Genomic DNA, 13,774 nt, shown 5'->3' on the forward strand with positions numbered 1-13,774 from the left:
GCGGAGGTCTGTGTCTTTTCTCGTGATCTTTATTTCTATATCATGAGGCTCGTTCCTGGATTCTGAAATGGTAGAGTGACAAAAATCTGTTATTATGTAGTTTTTGGTAAACACCACATTTCGTGTTCGGAACGTAAAAGTAGAAATGATCACATTTCATGAAATGATAATTATTGAACAGTTTGTAGAAAAATTTAACCGAGAAGAATATTTTCACTTCTTGTACTTACTATTCACAGCTGCCTAAAAAGGTTTACAAAGGGTTCACATTTTTTTGAATCAGTTGAAAGGTTCGTTCCTACTGAGTAAGGGTCTGAAATAAATTGTTATTAAATATGATGTAATAGCAAAACATCAAAACTTTGGTAAATCTTTGAATAGATTTTGAATTGTGTTTAATGTTAAATACATATTTACAAATAATATGTATTTAACATTGAATAATGTTAATAAATATTTATAAACACAAATATGTCTCACAGTGATGGAGTTTTGTGTCTTTTTCAGGGTATTCATCACTTATCAATGCCACGAAGCTCGTTTCTGTAATCTGTATTCTGAAATGGTGATTTTATTGCCGATCAGTGACACATTATTTCTGGCATTGTACATGTAATTTCTGGTGATCAGCACAGTTCATGTTCAAAATTTGATCACAGTCAAGTTCAAAATAAGATAGATAATCAAAATGTGTGTATTAAACAGCAATTGAATTTTAGGAATTCAGCACAATAGAAGTGTTGCCGTAAATCACGAAAAAGCACTTAAAAAAGGTAATTTTTTACTAACCTTCAATTCTCATTAATTGGTTGAAGCTGATATCCTATCTTTCTTCCTGTTGAACATTCGTATAGTATTTATACAGCATCGTCTTCGTTCCTGGAGTTGGTTATTAATAACTTAAAATAAAAGTAAATTATCATTAATTTACGATATAAAGATCTTCTCGCTTTTGCCATTTGAAATGGAAAGCACCGGATTCCCAGTCAGTTTCTAATATTTGCTAGACAATATTACCAAGCTATCAATGGTGTATGTTATTACAAATTACAATTAACTAGATTCTACGTATTAAGTATAGGTACGTACCGTAATTTTAGCTGCTGATAAAAACTGAAAGTAGGTGTTTTTTAAACGAAGGCAAATAAGTTTGCTTTTCTAAGGTTGTTATATATTAGGGCTGGATAAACTTCAGCAGTTCAAAACTAATTACAACACTACAAATCTATTACATTTATTGAGTATTATGTAACGCGATGGAAATATTTTAAGCGGGTAATAATATCCTGTCCAAACCCAGGATACACAACATGAAGACTTTGTTGTAACTTTGTATGAGAAGTATTAATATAAGCCTAATAATGTTACAATTTTTTGGACATTGATTGAGCAGTTTTTTTGAAAGATTTCGACGAATAGAGTAATCCCCCGCTTTTTGCACTTACTGCTCACAGCTCATAAAATGGTCAACAAAGGATTCACATTTTGTCTTTTTAGTTGAAAGGTTCGTTCCTACTGAGTAAGGGTCTGAAACAAATTATTATAATATGATATAATAGCAATACATCAAACCTTTGTTAAATCTTTGAATAGATTTTGAATTTAATTTAATGTTAAATACATATTTATAAATAATATGTATTTAACATTGAATAATTTTTATAAATGTTTAAAAACACAAATATGTCTCACAGTGATGGAGTTATGTGTCTTTTTTCAAGGTATTCATCACTTATCAATGCCATGAAGCTCGTTCCTATAATCTGTATTCTGAAATGGTGATTTTATTGCCGAGTGACACTTTATTTCTGGTATTGTACATGTGATTTCTGGTAATCAACACGGTTCATGTTTAAAATGTAAAATTTGGCCACAGTTAAATTGGAAAATAATTTAAATAATAGCAATGTGTTTTAAATAGCAATTGAATTTTAGGAATTCAGCACAATAGAAGTGTTGCAGTATATGACGAAAAAAAACAAACACTTTAAGTGGACATTTTACTTACTAACCTTGAATTCTCATAGATTAATTGGAGCTGATATTCTCTCACTTTCTTTCTGTTCATCTCTATTCTGTCGACATTCGTATAGACTTTATACATCATCGTCTTTGTTCCTGGGGTTGTTAATTAATAACTTGAGATAGGAATAGATTATCATTAGACCTTATTAAGATCTTCTGGTTTTTGTCATTTGAAATGGAAATCACCGGATTTGCGGTTAGTTTCTAATATTTGATAAACTATATCATCAAGGGTTTATGTTGTAACATTGAGCTGGATTCTACGTACATCTCACGATTGTATTAAGTGTTTTAGTTTAAATTTAATATATTTATGAAACAAAGCGTTTTACTGTGTTATAATGAAAATGCATTCTTTGTTAAATTTTTGAATTTAAATTGATTTAACATTTTGCTTTGTCAAATGCTGTTGTGTTGAGATCTCAGAGCAGGTTACCTCGATAACTTTTCTGGGGACTTATGGGTACTGGGTTTCTGCTGTCATACTTTTCCAACCGGAAAACTCAATCATACATTTTCTTATTTAGAATTTAGATATCTAAGTTAGATTTCAGTATCATCTGAGCTATTTGTCATAGTCCATCAACTGTAAGATTAGATTAAATCAGTTTTCTATAGTAATATAACCATTAACCAACTCTCCCCCTTACGACATTATTTTACCCCCTTTCGTCGGTTACGCTGATACTACCCTGGTTGTATGAAGAGTTTAGTTATCCTTTTGTAGTGATGCTATGGTCATTTAGCATATCTGCTTCTGCAATACCTGTATTTATACACTCGGGTTCATTTAAATCGAAAATAAATTCCGTTCCTGAGGTGCAGGTCACCTCGCTGCTCCCTTTATTGAGAGCTTTGGATTCAATACAATTTACTTCCACCACGGTTCCTGGGACTACTGGGAACTGTGTTGTTGTTCTGATCGCAGTTCTCCACTCAGCATTCAGTCCCGTACAGCTCACTGTCGATATGTCATATTAAATCACGTTAAACTGATTAATAAGGGTTATTTTGACGGTTTCTTATGATCACTTTATTAAGTTATAAATAACAATATGTACTAACTATCCTATATCCCATATCCTATAATATATGTGTTTATGTTAAATAACTAAATGGCATACTTGAAATTTAGACAGAAAACTTATTTGTAAATTAAAGTTATTGTTACTTTGTTAAACCAATGCTTGTTTTTATTAGTCACCTGGTTGTGATCCGTAGTAATCAGATGCTGTGTCGGAGGAATGGAACTGTATTTTTGTCACGTATCCGGTCCAGTACGTGCTCCAGTACGGAATAGGACACGTCGATTGAGAGATCAGTTTGTTGAACACCCCTACCTCGTTACAGTGTATCACTAATCTAACACCTGCAGTTCTGGTTAGAGTGATCCGCCACACCTTGTCAGCAGTAGAGGGGGGTTTAACAGGGAAGTTAGTGAAGGTTGAGCTGCAGTAGGGGAGCCAGTATTGTGGAGTAAAGCCGAAGCGGAGGACGACTCCTCCTGAAAGCTGTCCCTCAGCTGAGTAGAAGAACACATACACCTGATCGTTACTCCCCAGCACACTATTAGTTTTAATTTCTAAAGGTGTCGACTCAGAATCCCACTCTATTTCCACCCCACGTTCGACTGGTAACCAACCTGTTAATTGTATGTTTAACTCATGACTACTGAGCAACGATTAAAGGATGAGGGGACCTTAGAATTTACTTCCAAATATTCGCGTTTAAGTCCTGTGAAAGTGTGTAGAATCAAAAAATACGCCGGACTGTGAAATCGATAATTCGTGCAATATCACGCCGCGCTCCTATTGGCTGATAGCAATTTTGGGCTGTGACGTCACTTATGTGTTAAGACCAACGTGCGCGCGCACCCTTTGCTCGTGTCAACATTTTGTTCTGTTCTGTTTTAATTACGTCGTGTTACCTTTTGCGTTTGCGAGAGCGGTATCTTTGGTTGCAATGAATTAGTCTAAGTTACGAATAATTCTCTTTAATAATAATGGTTAAATGTAACTCAGAAAGGCTTTCTTGTAGTTGTAGTAGGTATTTCTATTGATAAATAGCAAAGATAAGTAACATCCGCTAACTAAACCACAAACTGCTATTTTGTTTTGACTTGTTTGAAACCCGATATGGACAGTGGACACAATTAAAAAGAATGTATGATGTAGTAGAAGACATTTTACTACTAGCCATGGCCCTTGGCGCCTCTAGTCCTATTTGAGTACGCACGTGCGGTTTGACACTGCGCGTGTACCGGCCTTTAGTTGTACACTCATTTATAATTTACCGTTTTAGTTTGCTGTGACTTGAGTGTAAAGCGTAACGAATGTGGATGTGTTCGTCTGCTATGCTTGGTATAATATTGCTTGGTGTAATAGTTGCAAATCTTGCTTACGTTATAAGTAGTGTCACATAGTGAGTTAGAACTTAAAAGCTTGGTGCTTGTCCAACTGGAATGAAGACATGCATTTCATACCTACCCGATCCATTTTTATTAGGACCGTGTTGTGTTGATATGACAGGTTGATATATCAACTGTGGTACGAAACAGGGAGTTGCTAGGTGTTACGTTGGGAGCTATAAATATACATAATTTACATGCCTTTCTGTGTGACTTCAATCTTATTCCAGGTGTATCTCGGCTCATGGTTATCGTAGGGTGATAATTCTTTTTTCAACCGGTCATAAAAAGTCTCCTCTCCATTGGTTATAGGCTCGTTAGTATCGTAAATTATTAATTTATTCTTAATTAGTAATTTAGTCGGCCCGCACGCTCATTTTACCTGTATTTCTATATGCGCGGATCAGAGCAACTCACATAATTGACGTCACAGGTTCAAATTGTTTTGGCTGGATATCTCGGCGCGCGAATGAAATACAACTTTGCGGATTTCACTAAAGTGGTTTATACGATTACTGTAATAAAAGGATTTGCACGAGAAAAAAACTTTTTCTAAGGTCCCCTCATCCTTTAATGAATATCATGAATTTAAAGTTATTGTTACTTTGTTAAACCAATGCTTGTTGTTATTAGTCACCTGGTTGTGGACCTTGTGGTATATAGTAATCAGATGCTGTGTCGGAGGAATGGAACTGTATCTTTGCTACGTCATCGCTCCAGTACGTGCTCCAGTACGGAGTAGGACACGTTGATTGAGAGAGCAGTTTGTTGAACACCTCTACCTCGTTACAGTGTATCACTACTCTGACACCTGTAGTTCTGGTTAGAGTGATACGCCAAACCTTGTCAGCAGTAGAGGGGGGTTTAACAGGGAAGTTAGTGAAGGTTGAGCTGCAGTAATGGAGCCAGTATTGTGAAGTAGAGCCGAAGCGGAAGACGACTCCTCCTGAAAGCAGTCCCTCAGCTGAGTAGAAGAACACATACACCTGATCGTTACTCCCCAGCACACTATTAGTTTTAATTTCTAAAGGTGTCGACTCAGGATCCCACTCTATTTTCACCTCACGTTCGACTGGTAACCAACCTGTTAATTGTATGTTTAACTCATGACTACTGAGCAACGATTAATGAATATCATGAATTTAAAGAAGAGGTGTTCTAGCAAAATTGTAAAGGAATTGTATAAATTTTGCCCATAGTTTATTCTCAGAATTTAAGGGCCCAACCATACTATGACTGTTGTCACCATGACTGTTGTCACCATGACTGTTGTCACCATGACTGTTGTCACCATGACTGTTGTCATGGTGCGGTCAGATGTAATGACCAATGACCATATGTACGTATAAGTGTGTTTAATGTTTATAGGGCGTGCCAAGGATACGTGAGAACTCCTCAGGCACCCGGCTTTTCAAAAGCCTTACCTAGCTGATAATCCGTGCCTGACGTGACTGCGGGCAGTCTATTCAGTACTTGTGCCAACTGTCATGGATAACGTTACGTCACGATTACCTAATAAGGTCAATATTTTGCGTGATATGGTCATTTGCAGTGCAGAGTGCAAAGATAGTACATACTATAGTACAGACAGATCTGTCTGAAAAAATCGATCTACTGACAGAAGAAGCTTCCAAAGGATTTATGACGTTTTTAGGTTCAATTTTAAGTTTCATTCGGGTGGCCAACTTTTCCAAAATTGTCCACATGTCTTAAGGCCACTTTTTTACACTTTTGCCACTTTTTACCTCCTTTCTTGTTTGTCAAATATCTTCAGCTGTGAACATCGTAGAAGGATACGAATTAATAGAGGGTAATTATCATATCGACGAGAAAAACTTTTGTAAGACAAATGTTCTTGTCAGACAATTAGATAATTGGATAGTTACTAATTAGCAAGTAAGCAAGTAAAAATCATAAAAATGTTTATTGGCTCAGAATGATCGGAATTTCTTGAAACACTGGGAAAGGTAGGTAGTTTTTGAAAAAACTTTCGAAAATTTAAAATTTTTTTCCGCCAAAAGTTTTTTCGAATAGAAGTTCTACTGAAAGCATCAAACCATGGTTTGGTGGCCGAACTGCATCCGACCGAATTGGTCCCCACTGGTTATCGAACCCCAGTCGTCCGTGTGGGAAGCAAATGTATTAAAACCACTAAACCACCCGGCCGACGTGACAGCACTCACATTTTACTATTTTCATCCCAATTATCAAAGTATGTTTAGAGATCGAGCCTAAAATCATGACAAATGGCACAGTGTGTTAAGAGGCCGTGCCTTTACTCGTGACAACAGTCATAGTATGGCTCTTACTTCCTTTTCCCATAGGTAGTATACAAATTTGCGAAATTTGTGACTAAAATTATGGTATTACCAAAATGTTTGTAACCAAATTTATTGTGAACCAAATTTATTGGATACTTTTATGCCATAGTTGTTACGGACGTCCTGGACGAACTTTAAAAAGGTGCCGAACTGGACGAATTTTTTAACGAAATAGACGAACTTTAACCGAATTTTTAATGACCTCCCAAAATTCAGATCACTGGACAATTGAAATACCAATTTTCTAAATTTTGCTCACCACAAATTGTACACGGCGTACACGCTATACAATATTGTATACAGCGCACTTGTTTACAAGTGTAATAGTGATCGCACCTAAGCCATTCATTATAAAATCAAAACATATGCCAAGAAAATTTACGCAACGAATTTTCACGAATTTTCACGAATTTTTAAAAGGTGCCGAACTGGACGAACTTTTCGCATTTCTTCGACGAACTTAACAACTATGTTTTATGCGATACATTGCATGAATAACATTATGGTAAACTTTTAATCAGTATATCATGTAATCATTTGATTTAACCTGTTATCCGGTTTGCAGAGCCATGTAATTCAAATTTTTCCCGATTACTTCTTTTCCCGATTACTTGGCTGCCTGTTAGGTGCCTTGCCGTCACTCGATAGGCAGCAGTATTTATGCGACCAAAAATTTTTTCTTACAACGACATATTATGCTATCTTTCATAATCCAATATTTTAGAACTTTACACCTTGTTGTATTTGCGAAAGCAAACTTTTTTTCCTAGAGCGTTAATTGTATAATGTATATCCCTAGTAGGTCACTAGTATCAAGATCTTAGTTTTAAGTTATATTTAAACAAAACACTTATTTAACAATTGATGTATCTCCAATGAGATAATGTAACTACACAAGCCACAGCAAATAAGTCTATGATATGTAGGCTGAGACATCTAGAAAATGCCGTTTTGAGTATAAGTTGTTAACTCAGAGTCAGACCCTTGTTTGTTTCAGCTGTTAGATTTAGCATGAAGCAAACAGAGGAGTGAATTACCGAGAATTAAACAATTTGAACTTATATAGTGACACCAGATGGATTTTTAATATTTTCATTTAGGTCTTGATTCTTTTTTGTTTGATCCCTGTCACCCTGTGGTCAATTCAAAGATAATACTTTCGATACTTGCACTTCTACTGGATAAACTTCACCTCATTGGACACACTACCTACAGCTCTTATCCCGCGCGCAGACGTACACTAAGTATCAGCCCGAAAGCAGCTCAAAAATAGTTCTACTGAGCTTGATTAATGTAGTAAACCTAAATTCGTTACAATTTGCAGGCCGTGAATGAATGGGGAAAACGAGCGACCGATTACATTCCCGGTATCATTTGCATAAATTTGAGAACGGTAACTTAAATTGATTTACATTTTACTTCCTTTGTGTCTGGAAAAAGGAGATACGGTCGATAGTCCAATCTACCCAATTTTTGGTTTTTGGTGAAAAATATTCAATACTATAATTATCTCATTTCACCGGGTATAAGTGGCACTACTACTATTTTCTATAACGATAAATTATTGATATATTTTTGATCAATGATAAGTAATATAGCAGCTCATGCACATGTCACGTAGCTTACCACAGAGAGATAGCGAGATGATTTGTAAGAATATTAACGTCGTTTGAAGATTCCGCATGTCTGCCATTCTACATATTTGTTAGAAAAATCGATGTTTAACTTTAAACGAAATATCAACAACTGAAGATTGAGGAAAGTACATAATACAAGTTTACTAATTAACTCGCCAGAGTGCTATCACGTGAATTAAATGAATTTGTGGATTTGCAGCCGAACGAAACGGTTTTATAAACCCTAATCCTATCCAGTAACCATGACCCTAAAGCTGAATAGAGTAAGTATTGTTGCAATATGGCTAGACTGACGTTTTAAAATACCCAACAGCTGTCAGCTACTACACATAATGAAAGGAAATTGAAGGATCAACTTATAATAAAAGCGCTCCAATTACTCTTCAAGTGAACAAAACAGAACCTCTAGTATCAAAGCAACTAGACAAGGCGTGATGGAGCCTTGGTAACTAAATAACAATTAAAACACTAATTAGACGTGAACTCGGCGGCATAGCAAGTGATAATTATAATAATTGTGAATAAGCCAATTCACGATGCTTACCCGCACATGCTGTTCCATATAATAAGCTTTAATGTCAATAAATCCGCTCATGATAGAATACATGTTAGCTAATGATGCGTCCTATTGTAATCAGCTAACACCAGCTTTGACTCACAGGTGCAATTCCATCTGCTTTTAATTAAAATATTCATTTCGGGCACAACCCCCAAAAAACCTTCTCAATTTATGATGATAACGGAAGACGCGCCCTAAACCATAACTACAACACAAGACTACATCACCTTGACTAGTGCTGAGAGGTGTAACCTGTATATCCCCAAATCTAGAACACATAAAAGCTTTTCGTATTTGGGTGCAGAATGCTGGAATTCAACTCCAGTGAACAATAATGTAGAATGTACTGCCAAATTTACACATTGTATGAAATCCTCATTTATGCTGGACGTCATTAATAGTGTCTCATCTTATGAAATTAACAATAGCTTTGACTATTTTTACACTCCAGCTCTGTGATAACTATAAGCTGTTTCGGAGTTTTTATAATCCAATATTTTAGAACTTTACACCTTGTTGTATTTGCGAAAGATCAAAGCATACAGACTGTTACAATGCTGAAAAACAGCAAACTTTTTTCCCTAGAACGTTAATTGTATATCCCTAGGAGGTCACTAGTATCAAGATCTTAGTTTTAAGTTATATTTAAACAAAACACTTATTTAACAATTGATGTATCTCCAATCAGATAATGTAACTACACAAGCCACAGCAAATAAGTCTATGATATGTAGGCTGAGACATCTAGAAAATGCCGTTTTGAGTATAAGTTGTTAACTCAGAGTCAGACCCTTGTTTGTTTCAGCTGTTAGATTTAGCATGAAGCAAACAGAGGAGTGAATTACCGAGAATTAAACAATTTGAACTTATATAGTGACACCAGATGGATTTTTAATATTATCATTTAGGTCTTGATTCTTTTCTGTTTGATCCCTGTCACCCTGTGGTCAATTCAAAGATAATACTTTCGACACTTGCACTTCTACTGGATAAACTTCACATCATTCATCATTGGACACACTACCTACAGCTCTTATACCGCGCGCAGACGTACACTAAGTAATAGTATCAGCCCGAAAGCAGCTCAAAAAGATTTCTACTGAGCTTGATTAATGTAGTAAACCTAAATTCGTTACAATTTGCAGGCCGTGATTTACACTCCAGCTCTGTGATAACTATAAGATGGAGTTTTTGTTAAGTAGCGGGGTCCCTGTGTTTTAGTGACCAATTAAGCTGTGTTTTAGTGACCAATTAAGCTGTGTTTTAGTGACCAATTAAGCTGTGTTTTAGTGACCATATAAGCTGTGTTTTAGTGACCAATTAAGGGGGGTCCCTGTGTTTTAGTGACCAATTAAGCTGTGTTTTAGTGACCAATTAATTAGTGACCAATTAAGCTGCAAGACACGTCTACATCTTGTTAGCTTATTTGAAGAAGTATAGATTTGTATGACGCCTGTTTCTTAATTTATCCACTTACCTTGTCTGACTGTTGCCATTTTTCAATCTGAGGTCTATACTTCTCTGTATACAAATTTACATATTTCTGACAACAAATGTCAAAGTGGGTATCTATGTGATTTTCGTACTACTTTAATGATTACCTTCATGCCCACAGTTTAATGTTAAATCTCACTGTACCATATTCATTAACTTATAATTTATTACCTACTATGTATGTTTTGATTCTATGTCCTTAGAAGGGTGTTCTTCTAACAGTTTTTGACTTACTTGAATGTACAGCATCTTGAAGCTTCTTTGAATTATTTGTATCCTTTTTGTATTGCTGTGTAAATTTAATTCTAATTCTAATTCTAATAAATCATGCAGATCACTGAAACTAATCCTAGGCAGTAAGGTAGTACGTTTTCGTGAAAAGTCAGGGTAAGATGTGCAGAGAGCGGGAATTGAACCCACGACCTCCCGATGAACGCTCGGATGCTATAACCACTAAGCAGGCCGTGAATGAATGGGCCTGAATACGACAGTCACTACGTCACTCACTACGCCACTCACTACGTCACTCACTACGTCACTCACTACGTCACTCACTACGTCACCAGGTACAAGCTGAAGAGCGGTAACTTTGATTTCGGAGTGAAGAAAATCTACTTCTACTGGCTGTGTTTCGACGCTTCTGTATTTGGCTGGTTCACTTCTGTTATATCCGATGTGGTCACTAGTATGGGGACTACATGTTGAGCAGAAGTGCGATAAAGCGGGTCAACATTAACAGGCGCGTATCAGAGCAATAGGCAAAAAATATTTGCCTCTACACTCCTACAGGAACGAGATACATTTATAACCAAATAATTCTCCCAACGCTAGGTTATGTCACCTTTGTGTGGTAGCATCGGATTGACAAAGCCCAGTACAAAAAATAAAAGGATGCAAGCGGTACGAAGACATGCATCATGATAATCAGATCTCAAAAGCACGGCTCTGATAATCTGAAGAATATGATAAGGATCAACCCCATTTATTTCAAGAAAATGTCCATACTAACAGCCAGGAAGTTACAAAAATAGGGAAATTTTCAGGAGCAAGATACTATGTGATTCGAGATATATAAACAATAAACATATATGCAAGGACCAGAGACAAAATTTTCACACCGAGGCAACTGCAGTGTATTAACGTTTTGACGAACACAGAATTAGAATAATTCTATAATAAGACAAAAAGATCGTAGGGAATAAGTAATCGGGTTTGGATGGGCGATGGCCCTGCGTTGTCGACAAAAGTCTGCTCCTTCGCAATATGGACCACTCCCCTATAATTATGTGTATAAAAAGAGTATATTTTACGCGCTTAACGCTATAAGCCATGTGTTAATTAATTACAGGCATATCAACCAGTTTTTGGTGCTTGACGACTGTTACACACGGATCAATCATTAATTTAAATGTAATTTTGGTGACACAAGCTTAATAAATTACCGAGTGATAAAATCCAGCAATTCAAAACAAATAAAATCATGTTATCAGCTGATAGACCATAGACTCGTGGCTGATAATTTCTTCATTTAAAACAATTAATCGACACTGAACGGTAAAAAGCGAATACAAAGTTGAGAACAGATGTTATTTTACATTTACATTCAAGAAGCAACTTATATCGAGATTGCGGTATGCTTTTAAGGAATCCTACATCAAATAAAAGGCTCGAAAGTCGATGGTGCTGTAGATGTGTCGAGTAAGCATAAAAATGTATTAGTTTATCATTATGTTAGATACAAATAATAACTAAGACGATCGACAGAATATTTTATTACAGTCAATAAAGACAAAGTTGGCATACGATGCAGTAATATGACGTGAAATGATACGCATCGTTATTTTTAACACGAGTCAAAACCGCGCAAAGTATGAAATGATTGACAATCAATTCACATACACTTACAGATCGACGGCGACACGTATACCTCAGATGCCCGCAGGATTTTTCAAGTTCTGCACGCCTAATATAATATGAACGATTATTAAATGCACGCCAAACACCACTCTGGGCCGGATACAATAAAGTAAAACAATTACATTGTATGCGGTAGGGAAATTTGATCGTGAGTGGTGTTACTGTTACCGCGGCGAAATTCTTTCGCCGCGGTAACAGTAAGTGTAACAGCTTAAATTAAGGCGAGCGATTTAGTAGGAGCGCTCACTAGCAGCAGCAGTTAGGACGCATTAGACTAAAAATCAGTTTTTATACCAAAATCGTTTGTTATCGAATTTACCCTAGGGAAATTAACGTCCGCGGTAAATTTAGATTTCCAGAGAGCGGGAGTTAAAACCAAACGTCAGGCACAACTCTAACTCTCTAAATGAACTCTGTCCAGGTTTGTGTCCGGACATTGGGAGAGGGACAAATCTTAATATGCTAAACTAATCATGGTAAGCACCCATTAAAATAGAATAAACAATGATCATCCACGTGGGACTCCTTGTCTAACGGACGGTTAACTTTAATTAAGAGCTGCTTTACTAAGGAACTTGGTACCTTGAATTATTGAAGTGGTGGAATTGCCGGCCCAGTTTACAAGACGCAGCTAACTTTACTAAGAAACTTGGTACCTTGAATTATTGAAGTGGTGAAATTGCCGGCCCAGTCTACAAGACGCAGCTTATTGTACTAAATCCTTGATCTGGAAGATAATTGTGTCCTTTAAGAGTTCGGGTGATCCTGTAGAACAGGCTTGTCCGCCGCCGCCGGGTGATTTTGCCACGCCGAACGCCGCCGATACACCCCGGCGTACATCGGCGTACGGCGTGCATTTTCTGACTTCAAAATAATTTTGTCTTCATTTGAAGATTATCAGTGTTACTGATAGCGATTAGCGGCTAGGGGCGACACACACATGATACACACCTTTAGCTAACTTAACAATCTTGATTATCAGAAGAACTGAGCAGATACCTACTCATAAGTTTGACTGAAGAAGAAATTTTACAATTCGAACTTTTAAGATTTTGGGCCGATAGGCAAAAAACTTTCCCAGTACTCTCAAACATAGTAAGAATAGTGCATTGTATACCTGCCAGTAGTGCGAAAATTGAAAGAACCTGTTCGGCTGCAGGTTTAATTCTTTCTAGTCAGCGATCTAGGATGAATGTTAAAAATTTCAAATATACACTGTTTTGTTCTAAAAACTATGATTTTGTTTCCAACAAAAAATATTGAGAGATCCATTGATTTCAGCAATAATTTATTGTTTATGTATTTTACCTTATATAAAATAATTGTATCAATTTGTCTCAACTTTTATTTGATAGCAGATAATACCATAACAATATACCAACATCATTTGTTGAAGTTAAGTCTAAATTACCCA

General features: G+C 36.3%; 1 protein-coding gene across 1 annotated transcript; it reads right to left on the bottom strand.

Moving 5' to 3' along the window:
- Positions 1–2,597: 2,597 nt before the first annotated feature.
- LOC134821431 (uncharacterized) lies at positions 2,598–10,445 on the bottom strand. Its single transcript, XM_063832173.1, has 5 exons — positions 10,427–10,445; positions 5,070–5,516; positions 3,230–3,667; positions 2,792–2,986; positions 2,598–2,611 (listed from the first exon to the last, which is right to left on the bottom strand). The coding sequence occupies exons 1-5, from the start codon at positions 10,443–10,445 to the stop codon at positions 2,598–2,600; spliced, it is 1,113 nt and encodes a 370-aa protein (XP_063688243.1).
- Between the last annotated feature and the right edge of the window lie 3,329 nt (positions 10,446–13,774).

This window comes from Bolinopsis microptera, chromosome 9, assembly GCF_026151205.1.
Source record: "Bolinopsis microptera isolate Bmic1 chromosome 9, MBARI_Bmic_1.0, whole genome shotgun sequence".
NCBI lineage: Eukaryota > Metazoa > Ctenophora > Tentaculata > Lobata > Bolinopsidae > Bolinopsis > Bolinopsis microptera.